Here is a 12,672-nt window from a genome sequence, read left to right on the forward strand (position 1 = left end):
AAGAGCTAGGAAGCAAGAGGGGAGAATTCGAGAGATCAGATTCTGTGACTAGAGAGGCAAGAATATTTCGATATATCGGTATTTGAGGAAGGCCATTGTGGGTGTGGCGGAATATGCCATACCCGAACTACGATAGGTGGACTACCCGAACATGCATCAGTTTCCGGTCGCACGGTATGACAGCTGTAGCCATGTGATGTCTTGTAGGACTTCATAGTGGGTGTCTACATCGTATTCGTCGATTCCGCAGTGCTGATAGCTGATCTGAGTAAACCCAGCAACACAACATATGGTTAGTGTCGCAGCTACCTGCGCGCATCCGTCGCATTCTCTCAACGGTCCCGTGAGATTACAAACTACACTGGTAAGTTCAGAGATGTAATCTAGGCTTGCGACACAGATGTCGGGCGGGGTCCAGGAAGGAGTAGCCCATCGCATCTAAGCTTTGGCATGCAAACCACGTAGCTCAATGGCCATGGTAACACACACAGCAACAGATTGTGGCGAGATGTATTCACATCCGCGAGTTTGGCTTGTTGTTGCGAATGTCAAGATCAACTCTGCCCACCCGGGATAGCGTTGAAGATGGCGAGTCCATTGGGGGTCGTTGTCTCTCAGAAGCACGACTCATCGCTTGACACACAAGTCGCTCCTGATGACCCATTTCTCGCCGCCGGTGACCTCACGTCCTTCGTGCAGCATGCAGTCTGCGCCATGTCGATGCAGTAGCGCAAGACCAACTTCAAGGTCGACAACGAGGGGCTCAGGTGGCGGATCCCGACTCTTCTTTCTTGGCAGGTCTGGGTAAAACACCGTCTCTCCACCCATGCAGCCTGTTGCTGGAGAGGTGAGATATATTAACAAGGTCCAGGTGGTACGCGCTGGTACCGGCTGGGAACCAGAGGGCTGGATCATTACATTATTGGAATCATCATCTGACTCTGTTAGCATTTGGTCCATGACTGTCAGATGGCTTTGAACAAGTCGTTCAGTAGGGATGATGTACAATGCTGATCGAAGAACTGGCCCTTGGAGTACCTGTAGATGCGAATATTCTGGTTCAGGCCGAGCACCTCGCCGCCCCACAGGTCCTTCCGCTGTTCTACACTGAGACCAAGCGCCCCTTCCTCAACATCTCCGCTGACCAGCTTTCTTAGCCCGGTCTGGCTCCACAGTCGTTCAGCGAATGCGGGATCATCAATCTGGTAGCGGTCGTTCACGCGCACCGCATCACCTTTCTTAGGCTTTCCGGGCGTAGTCGTCAGTGGTAGTGACGACAGGAAGGAAACGTACGTCTTGCATAGTGACGCCGTGAAGAAGTTGGGGATAGTGACGATCTGCTTGTGAAGCACCTCCTGCAGGGCAAGGTCCTCTTCTGGTACGAGAGGAGTGAGGGCGGGCCAGTTGGGGGGCTGTCTCGCCGGTTCAGACGAGGGCGCTGGCCGGCTAGATGCGCCTTGCTGGGTCTTCTTCTTGGGTGCCATGTAATGGACGCTTACTGGCAAACCGACGGGTAATGCAGATGTCTTGGTTCTGTATTGCTGCGATTGGTGCGGAGGGTGAAAGTTTGGATGGATCGCTCCTTCTACCAAAGAGCGGCCAAGGGTGCCGAAGAGCGCGTTCACCTGCGAGGCTGTATCTTGTTTGGAGAAGTGTACACCCTCTTCCCACAGTCTTTTCACGTCGCAATCCCGCCTGCGCCGTCACTTCTTCTCAACCTGCTCTTGCTGCCACCAGAGTCAAATGCACTGACGATGAATCCAACAGATGGAGGTCCAGAGAACGAGGCGCTTTTGCGGCAGCTCAGATTGGAAGGTATCTTGGATGCACAGTCGATGTTCATCTCCCAAGCATCAAGTTGGTCTTTCTCATCGGCGCCGGACCGTGATGCGGAGATGGGCGGCCAAGACCCACGTGCAGCAGGATTAGGCCCGGCGCAAGCCTCTCATGAGCAGCGTCGACCGACATCCTCCGAAGACACCAACCCGCTGCGACAGCACGACGAAGGCCCTTTGCAAACAGAAGACCGCTTAGGCAAGAGCAGCTCCGCCTTCTTCGGACCTCACCTGGCCTGTATGTATTGCGCGACACCGCGACGCGGTTTGCTGGGCGAAAAACAAGCGCGCCGCTAACCACCTGCAGCGGACGGCATCCTAGACCACTATTCCCTCGACTTTGACTTCCCTTTCGCACTCCCCTACGCACTTCCCGACGAAGATGGCGGCGGCAGGATGGCCGTAGCCCCTTCTAACGAGCTTTTACACCATGTCACCCCCGAACATGACACTCCCGACGCCCTTCTCTCGCCTGCCCCCGATAAGCGCATTCCCGACATGGCAGCCGCGACCAGCGATGCGTCGGCCATGCCAGCCCTCGGCGGCGAGAAGCCATCTGCCGACCACAACATGATGGACACAACCCTCACCAACGGACTGCCGCTCCTCGACACACCCATCGACTTTGCGCAGTCCAACAACCTAAATGGCGCCGACATGACCGCCGACATAACTGCCATGCCCATGGACATGACGACCGCCTTCCCGCCCATGAATGCCTTCATGCCGCCCACGACCAATGAGCGCCTCACAGCCTTTGCGCGTCTGCGCTTCGATGACGGCTCCTACTACATGCATACCTATCAGATCACCCTGGGCCGCAATCTCGATCTCGCGCACAGAGACATGAAGCGCCTTATCAAGGCCGAGGCACTGCACGCAAAGGGCCATGTGCAGGCTGCTCGCGAACACTTGACTGGCATGGACGAGGCCAATGCGAAGAAGGACAAGAAGAAGAAGAAACACAAAAAGGGTGGCGCCCGTAGCGTCATCTCCGAGAAGGGCGGCATCCTCAGTGCACCCATCGAGTCGATGCCCATGGAGTACCAGCAGCGTCGCCAGAGCAATGCGTCGCACTCTCTCAGCTCAAACTCACACCCCACGGGCGAATCTGGCGAGGAAAAGCCTGCCGAACGCGCGCCACAAGACATGATCATGCAGGCCTTCCCCGAAGTACCTGCCCAATTCGATGGCCACGTCCCCGAAGACCCCAACGACTGTCCATTCGTGCCTATACATCCCCAGCAGATCGTAGCCAGGACAGGATCGTTGGGTCCCAAAGGCATATCACGGGAGCATGCCAAGATCTTTTTTGACTTTGACGCGGGTCACTTCTGTATCCATGTCCTGGGTAACAATGGTCTGCATCACGAGGGGGACTTTTATCCTAAGGGTGAAACTGTACCTTTGGATCATGGCGATCACTTGCAGCTGGGTGCTGTGAACATACACTTCTTCCTCCCAGACGTCGCGCTCACAGAGCAGCAACGCCATCGCCAGGAGTCTGGATCGCGACCTATGAGTTTCTCTTTCGAAAACGGGAACGGTCAGTTGGAAAGTGACGAGCATATCAGTTCTGAGAGCGAAGACCAGCAGAGCGTCAACCCGCGCCATGTCTACTACCATCATCCTGTCAGTGACAGCGATGACGATGACGGACTCGCTGATGAAGAAATGGACGATTATGAAGAGCCTGCTCCCAAACCGCGACAGAAGACAAGTCTCAAGCTCAAGATCAAGAATCTGCCTCCCGCTCCCTCGAAAGAAAGTAAGAAAGCGCACAAGAGGAAGCATCAGCAGCGCGAACTCACGCCTGAAGAGCCACCAACAAAGAAGGTCAAGCTCAAAGTCAAAGACACTGCGAAGCTCAAGGAAGCGATTCGTGAATCTACGAAGGAGCCCAAAATTCAGAAGGAGCGCAAAGAGCCCAAGGAACCAAAGGAACCCAAAGAGAAGGAAGTTGCGCCGCCCAGAGAGCCCAAGGAACCCAAGGAAACTAAAGAGCCGAAAGACAAGGGCAAAGCACCAGCCAAGACTCCCGCAAAGGCACCTGTCAAGGACGAGACGCCAGTCGAGGAACCCGTCAAAGATATCCCCATGGCTCCAAAGCCCGATCAGCCAAGTAAGCCCCCACCGAACGATAGTCCGCCTTTACTACGCAAGCCACACGAAGGCGAACTCGAAGCCGGAGATATCGATGGGCTCATTACGGAGGAGATGGCTCTTCAGCACAATTTGCCACGGAATCTTATCGGTCATGTCGTTGAGAAGCGCAAAGGACCAGGCAGACCGCCCAAGGATGGCATCATGTCAAAGCGCCAGCGTTCGCAGCTCATTAAACAGGCTAAGGATATTGAGAGGGCAAGAGCTGCTGGCATCGACCCAGCTGACATTCCGATCCCGACTATCAAGCCGAAAGCACCCAAACGCAAAGAATCAAATGCTGGCGATGGCGAAGATGATGGAGTTATGGAGACAACGGAGCAGGGCGATGGTAGCTTGTCCAGTCTCCAGAAACAAACGAAGCCCATCAGACCGCCTCGGACGCCTTCACCTGAGATGCGCATTGAAGACTACACCGAGGAACAGCTGCAACGACCCACAGCCAACTATGTTGTACTGATCCACGAGGCAATCTCGTCTTCACCCACTGGCCAGATGAACCTCCAATCCATCTATACTTATATTGAGCGGAAGTATCCTTGGTACAAGTTCAAGACTACTACGAGCGGTTGGCAGTCTAGTGTGCGCCACAACCTTGGTCAGCACGACGCTTTCATGAAGGGTGATAAGGAGGGTAAAGGCTACCTTTGGAGAATCAACCCCGAAGTCTCGATCGAGAAGGAACGCAGGAAGAGGCAAGCCAGTCCTCCTCTTAGCAATGCTCCGCGACAGTACTACCAACCGCCGAATGGATATCAGCCGTATCCCCAGCCTGGATACCCGTATCACCCGGGCATGCCTCATGCGATGCCGCAGCCACCACCACCAAGACTGCCACCTAGTCTCGCGCAACCTCGCTTACCACCCAGCATGGCTCGTAATGAGAGTAACTCAGCTGCATCGAACACGTCTCAGAACGCACCCCATCCATCGCCTTATGCGTCCCCTTGGGGCGGCGGTGGTAACACTGCTGGGAGTCCGCCAGCGCCCAATCCTCCACGACCGTATCCGCAGCCTAACTCGCAGGCTCCGCCAACTTCCTCAGCAGCCGGTTCGAGTGGTCAGTACGGCGTTCTCTATCCTACGGCTGCTCCACAACAATCGCCATACAGCCAACCTTCGGCACCCAGTCCATACGGTGGTCCATATGCTAACACGGGCGCGAGCCCGTATGGCCCTGGTCCGCCTCGTCCCTATGGAGCATATCCACCGCAAAGCCAGCAGTCGAATGCTCCTTCGGCGTCGCAGCCACAGCCTTCAGTGTCGCCTTACGGCCCGCCTCCGTCTCAGACGCCCTCACAACCAGGGCCTCCTAACGACGCTTCGGCACCTCATCCGTCTGGACGTTACCCGATTGGAGTTCATCCGGACCTCATTCGCCAGCTCGAAGCGTACCGTCACGTTTACCTTGACAAGAGGCCAGGCCCTGAGGAGCAGAAGAAAGTGGACAATGCTATAAGAGCTTGCGTAGACAGAACCGTACCTGAATCGACATTGACGGACCAAGAAAGAAAGTTGCTTATATCCATCTGCGGCGTGGAGAGCATTAACAAACATGTCAAGAGGGCACCTGATGTCAAAGATGAAGATGAAGCGAGTACTGCGGCAGCGTTCGCCGCAGCAGGTGCAGCGGCAAACACGATGGCTCAGCAATACCAACCAGCACCACAGTCTGCAAATCCGACAGGCACCGCATCCCCAGCACCGACGCGCGAGAACAGCGAACCGCAGAGGTTTACGCCAAACATGACTGGTGCATCACCAGCTCCTCCCATGGCACCTTCACATCGTCCGAGCGTCGAGCCCATCACGCCTGTGCCCGGTTCGCCAGCAGTTCAAAATGGCACCCCGCTGCGACGTCCAATGACCGAGTTGACCGCAGACAGCGCACCCGGCGCAGAAGAAGCCAAGAAGACGGAGAACAGTCAAGATACATCGAAGAAAGCTGAGTAGCTTTTGTTCTTACGGCGCCTTTTCTATTCTTAATACGCTCGTTTTCAAAACTTCCTCGCCTGGCCTCTGCCTATGCGTGTCGCTTGTTTCTCTCCCCTCTACTCGGCGTTCCAAGCCTGTTTGGAGCTAGCTAGCATTTGAGTTTGGCGTTTTAGGCGGAAGCATTTTGGCTTTGCCAACATTGATACCCTTGACAGCGTAGCTTGGTTGGGGGTTCTACCAAAAGTGAAATTTCGCGTAGGTTTTTACGTCGAATATGGGATATATGCGTTATGGTATACATGACTGTTTCGAGTAGATAGATGATAGCGACAAGCAGCGGTAGCATCGCATCGGCCATAAAAATGATATACAATTCTATAAACTTTGGGTGTCTGGTCATGATCGTGTAGTATGTGGTGTGTTGATACGGTACAGTGCTGCCTAGCCCGGCAACTTGTTTCCAATGTAGCAGAGAAAGCACCCTCTTTCAATCTCGACGCGCGTTCAAGAGCACAATTATTTAAGCATTTATGGATGCCTGGTCTGATAAGCTGTTGCCTGATGGGGTACTTTTGCGGTCGGAAACATGGCGCACAGTACACAGCTGTAGCTGATGAAATAATGAAGCTTTATACGCAAAAAAAAAAGGCCAAACGGTAAAGAGTCTGGTATTGCCTGCGTATCTCGTAGGTAGAGTAGGTGCCTCGACACAAATCCAAAGCCCAAATGCTGCGATTATATATAGAAAAGAAGAAGCTTAAGCCCAAGATGCCGCTTCTGCTGATGTCGCCGTACGCCTGAAAACCCCGCCACTCGGATTCGCTATGCTCATTTGATAGCAATAGGTTGAGCTGGCACAGCCGCTTACATGGCCATCTCAGCCTGTAGCTTCCGCAACTCCTCCTCTTCGTCGTCCTCTTCAACCCGCTGTGGTGCCTTGGGGTTGGTACTTGGTGCCTGTGGTAGCTTCTGTGACGATGGGGCATCGTGGATGGGCACGTTGCCAGTGTTGAGCATTTGCTCGTCGAGCTTTTCTTGTTGTAGCTCTGCGAGTTCCTCGTCCAGTTCGTCTTCGTCGATGCCGTTGGAGGCGACGCCCGAGGTGATGGCTTCGCTAATCTCTTCGCCGATTGCGTGTTGCTCGCGGAGGTCCTCCCTGCCCACATGATTAGCAAACTGTTCGGTGAGGCTTGTCTTGTGCAAAAAGCGTACATGACATTGTCGACCTTGTCGATGGTCAGGCCGGAGTGTATCTGCTTCATGGCGTTTCCTGCATTCTTCATGGCATCCAGCGTCTCCTTGTTGATATTGGCCGTCTCGATGGAGTAGATCTCCCTTTCTAGCGTCATGATCTGTGAACTGGTCTGCTCGAGTGAGTGCTCGAACTGCTTCTTTCGCCGTAACGCCGACTTGGCAGCTATGGCAGGCGTCAGCGACAACAGCAGAAAGCGGGATGCATGCGAACTTGCCTTGCTTGTTGGTAGAAACGTGTTTTCGCGCCAGCGCATCTTGCTCATCCATCTGATTTTGCAGGTGCTTCTCCCGCTTGTTCAGCATCTCAAGTTGGCCTCGAAGCTGGAGGATGGCCTTCTTTGGCGCCTCCTTCTTCGCCTGGCCACCGCCAAACCAGCCCAGGCCCCAGCCGCTCATGTTGAAGTAGTTCTGGAGGTCTTCAGTTAGCAACCTTGGTTCGCTTGACGCTATCGCAAGCCGATGCAGCTGACTCGAAGCCTATCAGAGTGTGGGTTGGCGGGGCTGCGGGGGGCGGTGCGTAGTTCGCACGTACTTTGTAGGAATTCGGGGGGTTTCCGAGTTATGGCAGGTGAGGAGAGTTCGCAGAGGTTCGTGTTGTTGGAGCGGCGGCGTTGGAGTGACTGAAGGGTGCCTGGCTGGTCATGAATCGGGCCTGGATGCACGAGGGTATGATGTCGTCCGCGCTAACCATGGCACGTGCATCTCGGCTCCGGTTTCCACCGCCTTCTGCGGCGTCTTCACCACCATGTCTGGTCCCGTTGCCTCGAATTTGGTGCTGCTGGGTGACCTGCCCGCATGCGCGCAGGGCAACAAAGTCCGCTTTCTGGGCTGGTGCACCGAGTCGTTCCCGATCACGTCGCAGAGACTGACTGTATCGCAGCATCGATGACTACGTCACTGAGACCGCAACACTGCGCCTTAAGCACAACTACCCGACATCCAGCCCGCCCGTCATCGCGAACCTCGATGTCCAACACGTACTGGAGCGCATCAAGCATCTCGACGTAGACATCGGCACATGGCTCAACGTCATCGGCTATGTCGAGCGCAGGAAGGAGCAGGGCGTCTTTGTACAGGCCGTCACTGTCTGGAATGCCGGCAATGTCGACCTCAAGGCGTATGAGAAGGCCGTTGAGGCGCGCAAGGCCGTTGCATAAACGTCGCCAGGCTCATGTATTATGCTCATGCACGCTCACCCAAGCAACGGTCATAGTATGATTGTGCAACACCAGTATCTAACACCAGATGTGAGGTTCTCGCTGCAGGACTTTGCCAAATTCAGGCTTGTTTGACAGATGGAGAATTCAATCATGAATATGGTGGGACACTACAAACAACGCAGTCTGAGATCAAATCACTATACTGCCCGAAAACAAACACTTGAAACGATTGATTCCACCGTCCTATCCTGCATGCTGACTGACTACTGATAGCCTTACGTGTTCATTTGGAAGCATGTTCCAAGGTGACCTCCAATGGCTTTTTATCCTACATCGCCGTTAGCATTTGTTACCGCAGGATCCGATCATACGATAGATCATACCCAAAGTAGATATGTGCACTGCTCTCCCCAATCCCACCTATCCAGATCATCCTTTAACCTGATATTGAAACTCCACAACAATCTCGCAAGTACCAGTCGCATCTCGTTATAAGCAACCTTGGCACCTATGCAACTATGTCTACCCACCATAAAAGGCGCAAACGCAGCCATGTTGTCATGTTCTGGCTTTGGATGTAGGAATCTCTCTGGTATAAAGGAGTTTGGGTTGCGGAAGTTGTACGGTTGTCTATAGGCGGAGTATTGATTGTAGGTCACGTAGGTCTATTCAGAAGAGTTTAGTTAGGATGAGGTAGTATGGGAGCATGAATCTCTTACGCCTTCAGGAACCCATTGGTCGCACACAGTATCTCCGCCTTTGGGAGCAATGCGAGGTACTCCGATGGCGTTGGGAGGGCCAAGTCGCATGCCCTCATTGATGACCGCGTTTAGATAAGGCAAGTTGCTTGTCGATGCTACCGTCATGTCGCTCTCATTCTGGAAATTATCCCTGATCTCTGCTGTGAGTCGATGCAAGACACCTCTGTGCTGCAACAACATTCTTACGATCGCAGTCAGAGCACTCGCTGTTGTTTCGCTCCCAGCAAACGCAATTACGAGTAAGTTGATTCCCCACTCAGCATCTGTGAAGTGATCCTTCTGATCACTATACTTCTTCGTCGGAGTTACCCAGTCCGGCCGCTCTACATTCAGTGCTATTCTCTTCTGAGCTTGTTCCATACTCAGCTTACGATGGTCCATACTCCTTTGCAAGATGCGTTTAGGGATGATGTGTCGGAGTAGTTTATCGATAGGAGGGTAATGGTTGATCGAGCCGATCAAGGCAAGCCCTTTGCCAAAGTCCTGGGCAATATCGACCCAGGGATGCGCTTTGCCGTTTGCAACACAATCCCAAGACTCGCCATAGGTGAAGTCTCCAGAGATATCAAAAGTCAGGTAGTTCAACCATTTCTCAAGATCGACAGCCTTTCTCTTTTTCACTTGTTCCATGAAGAGATCAACATAGCTTTCAATGACTGGTGCCTGTTCTTTCAAGCTTTTCTCTGAGAAGGAATTTGCAAAAGCACGTCTGTACCTCGTATGGTCTTCCTCATGCCAGTTCACGATTGAGTTAGGTTCGGTTGGTGACATCTTCTTGAATGAGGTACGGTTACGTTCGAAGGGTAGATGGCCCGGGCGTGTGATATAGATCTCTTTCAATGCACGACTGTCGGCATAGGAAAGTTCGTTAGGGGCTACACGTACAACTGGCCCATACTTGGTGTGAAACTCAGTAAACCGCTTGTGAATTTCGCCACGGTGCGTCGAGATAACATAGGGAATGCGGAAGGATCGCCAAAGCAGCGGACCGGGGTAGTGGCGTAGCGGATGGAGGAACGCGTTGTAGAACGCGTATGCGAACGCTAGCTTTGTTGATGGATTAGCATCGAAGGGAGCCACTTCGCATACTGACAGGGCACTTACGGCTGAGATGCATAATACACATGCTGCAACTGGATGCACGCGACTGGGTAACGATGACGATAACTGGAAGCCCAGGGCATCACGACCGCCTTTGTCTGCCATTGCAAAATCTGGACCAAGCTACAAAGCTTAACTTCCTGTGTCGAATGCTCTTATTCTGTGCTACTGCATCGCGATAGCAAGCATAGCTATTCGGATGTCGCGTTATCGTGACGAAAGGGTAGTCCTTGGCTTATGAAGTAAGGCACCCCGCTTTAGCCTTTCCTCTTTCGGTCATTATACTTTGCCCTGTCCAGACCCAGACCTAGAGTCCTCACGTCGATGATACTCCGATGTGTCCTTCTAATCACTCTGATATGGATTTGACATCTCCGAAAAATCTTGGGAGAGAGGAGAATCGAAGAACACGAGCTGCAGGTTGGCGCACCGCTTCCGCATTGGATGCGCCCTCAGCATGCGCCGACATCTCAAGTATCAACTCACGCCGGCCCGGCCAGAAGCAAACCCAACTGAACGGATGTAGAGCGGGAGACATATACTGTTGCGGTAGGTGTCACAGTCTCGACTGCCACCATGCAGCCAATGCAGGAGCTGTCAAGAGTTTGAAAAGCACTTCAGGATGCTGACAGGAGCCCAACATCCCGCGCACACGCGTATCCTCACCTAAATGAAGGGTAACTCCTGGAAGCGTTCGAGCGACGTTCATGAACTGGGGAAGTGTCGCACGTTGTGCGGGATCATCGCTGAAACCTTCGCTTGAGCTCTGACACAGCTCACTCTGTGAACTTCATGGGTTTCGAAACACTTGTTACTGTGAAAGATCCTTCGGCCGACCTGTCGTTCACATGTCTAAACGAAACAACCGACTTACTCGCGAATGGCGTATGCAACGTCGTCCCGCAATGCACCACGAGTTTGCTCGCTAGATAGACGGGTGTGTCACGAGAGCTTACTGTGGAGCCAAAAAGAAAGGAGGCTAATGTCGCCACTTTGACAGACTTGCAGAAAGCTAATAAGCCAACATTACCCCTCTTTCATTACCAATGAGGCGATACCAAAGCTCTGTCAGACGATTAGAGCGCATTTTGCGGCTCGTGGGTAACCTGGTTCTGGGTTTGCTAGTCAATGTCTTCAGTACGTTTCTTACCGGATTGCAGCTTTCGTGAACGCCTTGCCGTGCGCTCATATTGGTATCGAAGACGAACGCGAAGGGACTGGCTGATGAGTGCCACCCCTCGTTTAAACCAACCATGTAATTTATGCCTGATGATAGATATCAGTCTTTGTGCGGAACAGGCATCATGCTCAAGTTCGCAGCATGGCAAGCTTCACAGCCGCCTAACCGCAGCCGTACGTAGCATCGGTGCCACCGCGGATGCAGACTCCCTGAGACGCCGACAAGACTTTCGCCGCATTTCTCTCCCAAGGCTACCAGTGAATGCCTACACATTCCAGAACTCACAGTTGCCGCATTTTCCGTTAATCTCTGTCGAGTACCCAGTTAATTAACCAACATTTGGGCTTGAAGCGGGGCTTTCGATAGTTCGTGCATGCTATTATCGGGTCATTTACTGACTTTGCTCAGCCAGATCAGGTCATTTACCAGCCGTCCGATGCATGGCGTCTGCAGCGCACAGACAACGGGTGAATACCAGGGAGACCCCAGCCTTCCAACCAACCTCCCGTTCAAGCAAGCGCAAACCCAATTCCCAAAATTGGGTGCACTTCTGCCGACGTTTGGTGTTCGTCTGGAGGGCCTGATGCTGAAACTAAAGAATCCTTCGTTGGACGACCACTGAGGGTGTCAGGTCAACTGTGCCGCCTCCCTAAGGCAGAATAGATGCCTCGCTGTCAGACATTGCGATGGATGTGGAGGCGATGTAACAAAAAACCAACGTTCAAAAGGCTCGGGAGCGCGAATGGAGGCTCAACACGAAGAGTGGACAGCGCCACTGGAATGCGGCTCACTACAAGGGAAGCAAAGCCCATCGTATCGCTCTCAAAATCCCTGCCTTTGATCGCAAGATTGCACGTATCAGCGCTTACAGCAGACACAAGCCTTTTACCCAGCTTGCCGAGAGCGGCAAGGTGACATGCGGAAAGAGGACTACCCTGAGACGCTAAAGCCACCTCCAGGTCTCACCAATTTGGCGTGCATATCGCTTCAAGGATAATAGTAGGAAATCTGGTCAAGATGAAGGCCCGTGTTGACGTACACCCACACATGGCGGCGCATGCATGCCCATGTAGGCCGCCTGTCTAACGGCCAAGCGCGAGGGTTACAGATGAAGGTATAAGTCTGTCGAGCCGCCTGGTCTAAGAAGGAGTGTAACGGTGATATCAGCTTCGAGTTCTTAACACCAGCACTAGCGAAGCGAAACGACGACGTCCTTATTCTGATAACACCAGTCTTTCCAAATACTCATTCACTTTCACCATTGTTCAGGGTCTACCTGCGTT

General features: G+C 53.2%; 5 protein-coding genes across 5 annotated transcripts; 2 read left to right on the plus strand and 3 right to left on the minus strand.

Annotated features, from left to right (window-relative positions):
- Window positions 1–627: 627 nt before the first annotated feature.
- On the minus strand, window positions 628–1,484 carry J4E82_004655 (uncharacterized protein; the record flags this gene model as incomplete). Its single annotated transcript, XM_051730931.1, has 2 exons — window positions 628–935; window positions 1,007–1,484. The coding sequence occupies 2 exons, from the start codon at window positions 1,482–1,484 to the stop codon at window positions 628–630; spliced, it is 786 nt and encodes a 261-aa protein (XP_051589412.1).
- A 283-nt stretch (window positions 1,485–1,767) lies between these two features.
- J4E82_004656 (uncharacterized protein) lies at window positions 1,768–5,951 on the plus strand (the record flags this gene model as incomplete). Its single annotated transcript, XM_051730932.1, has 3 exons — window positions 1,768–1,773; window positions 1,833–2,073; window positions 2,143–5,951. The coding sequence occupies 3 exons, from the start codon at window positions 1,768–1,770 to the stop codon at window positions 5,949–5,951; spliced, it is 4,056 nt and encodes a 1,351-aa protein (XP_051589413.1).
- Window positions 5,952–6,797: 846 nt separating this feature from the next.
- On the minus strand, window positions 6,798–7,583 carry SNF7 (ESCRT-III subunit protein snf7; the record flags this gene model as incomplete). Its single annotated transcript, XM_051730933.1, has 3 exons — window positions 6,798–7,089; window positions 7,146–7,350; window positions 7,403–7,583. 3 exons carry the CDS (start codon window positions 7,581–7,583, stop codon window positions 6,798–6,800), a joined length of 678 nt encoding a protein of 225 aa, XP_051589414.1.
- Window positions 7,584–7,932: 349 nt separating this feature from the next.
- On the plus strand, window positions 7,933–8,344 carry J4E82_004658 (uncharacterized protein; the record flags this gene model as incomplete). Its single annotated transcript, XM_051730934.1, has 2 exons — window positions 7,933–8,018; window positions 8,068–8,344. 2 exons carry the CDS (start codon window positions 7,933–7,935, stop codon window positions 8,342–8,344), a joined length of 363 nt encoding a protein of 120 aa, XP_051589415.1.
- Window positions 8,345–8,630: 286 nt separating this feature from the next.
- On the minus strand, window positions 8,631–10,234 carry J4E82_004659 (uncharacterized protein; the record flags this gene model as incomplete). The annotated part of the gene is made up of 4 exons (XM_051730935.1): window positions 8,631–8,675; window positions 8,731–9,012; window positions 9,067–10,151; window positions 10,213–10,234. 4 exons carry the CDS (start codon window positions 10,232–10,234, stop codon window positions 8,631–8,633), a joined length of 1,434 nt encoding a protein of 477 aa, XP_051589416.1.
- Between the last annotated feature and the right edge of the window lie 2,438 nt (window positions 10,235–12,672).

The sequence above is a fragment of the Alternaria postmessia genome, assembly GCF_024291825.1.
Source record: "Alternaria postmessia strain BMP 2775 chromosome Unknown scaffold_22, whole genome shotgun sequence".
Lineage (NCBI taxonomy): Eukaryota > Fungi > Ascomycota > Dothideomycetes > Pleosporales > Pleosporaceae > Alternaria > Alternaria postmessia.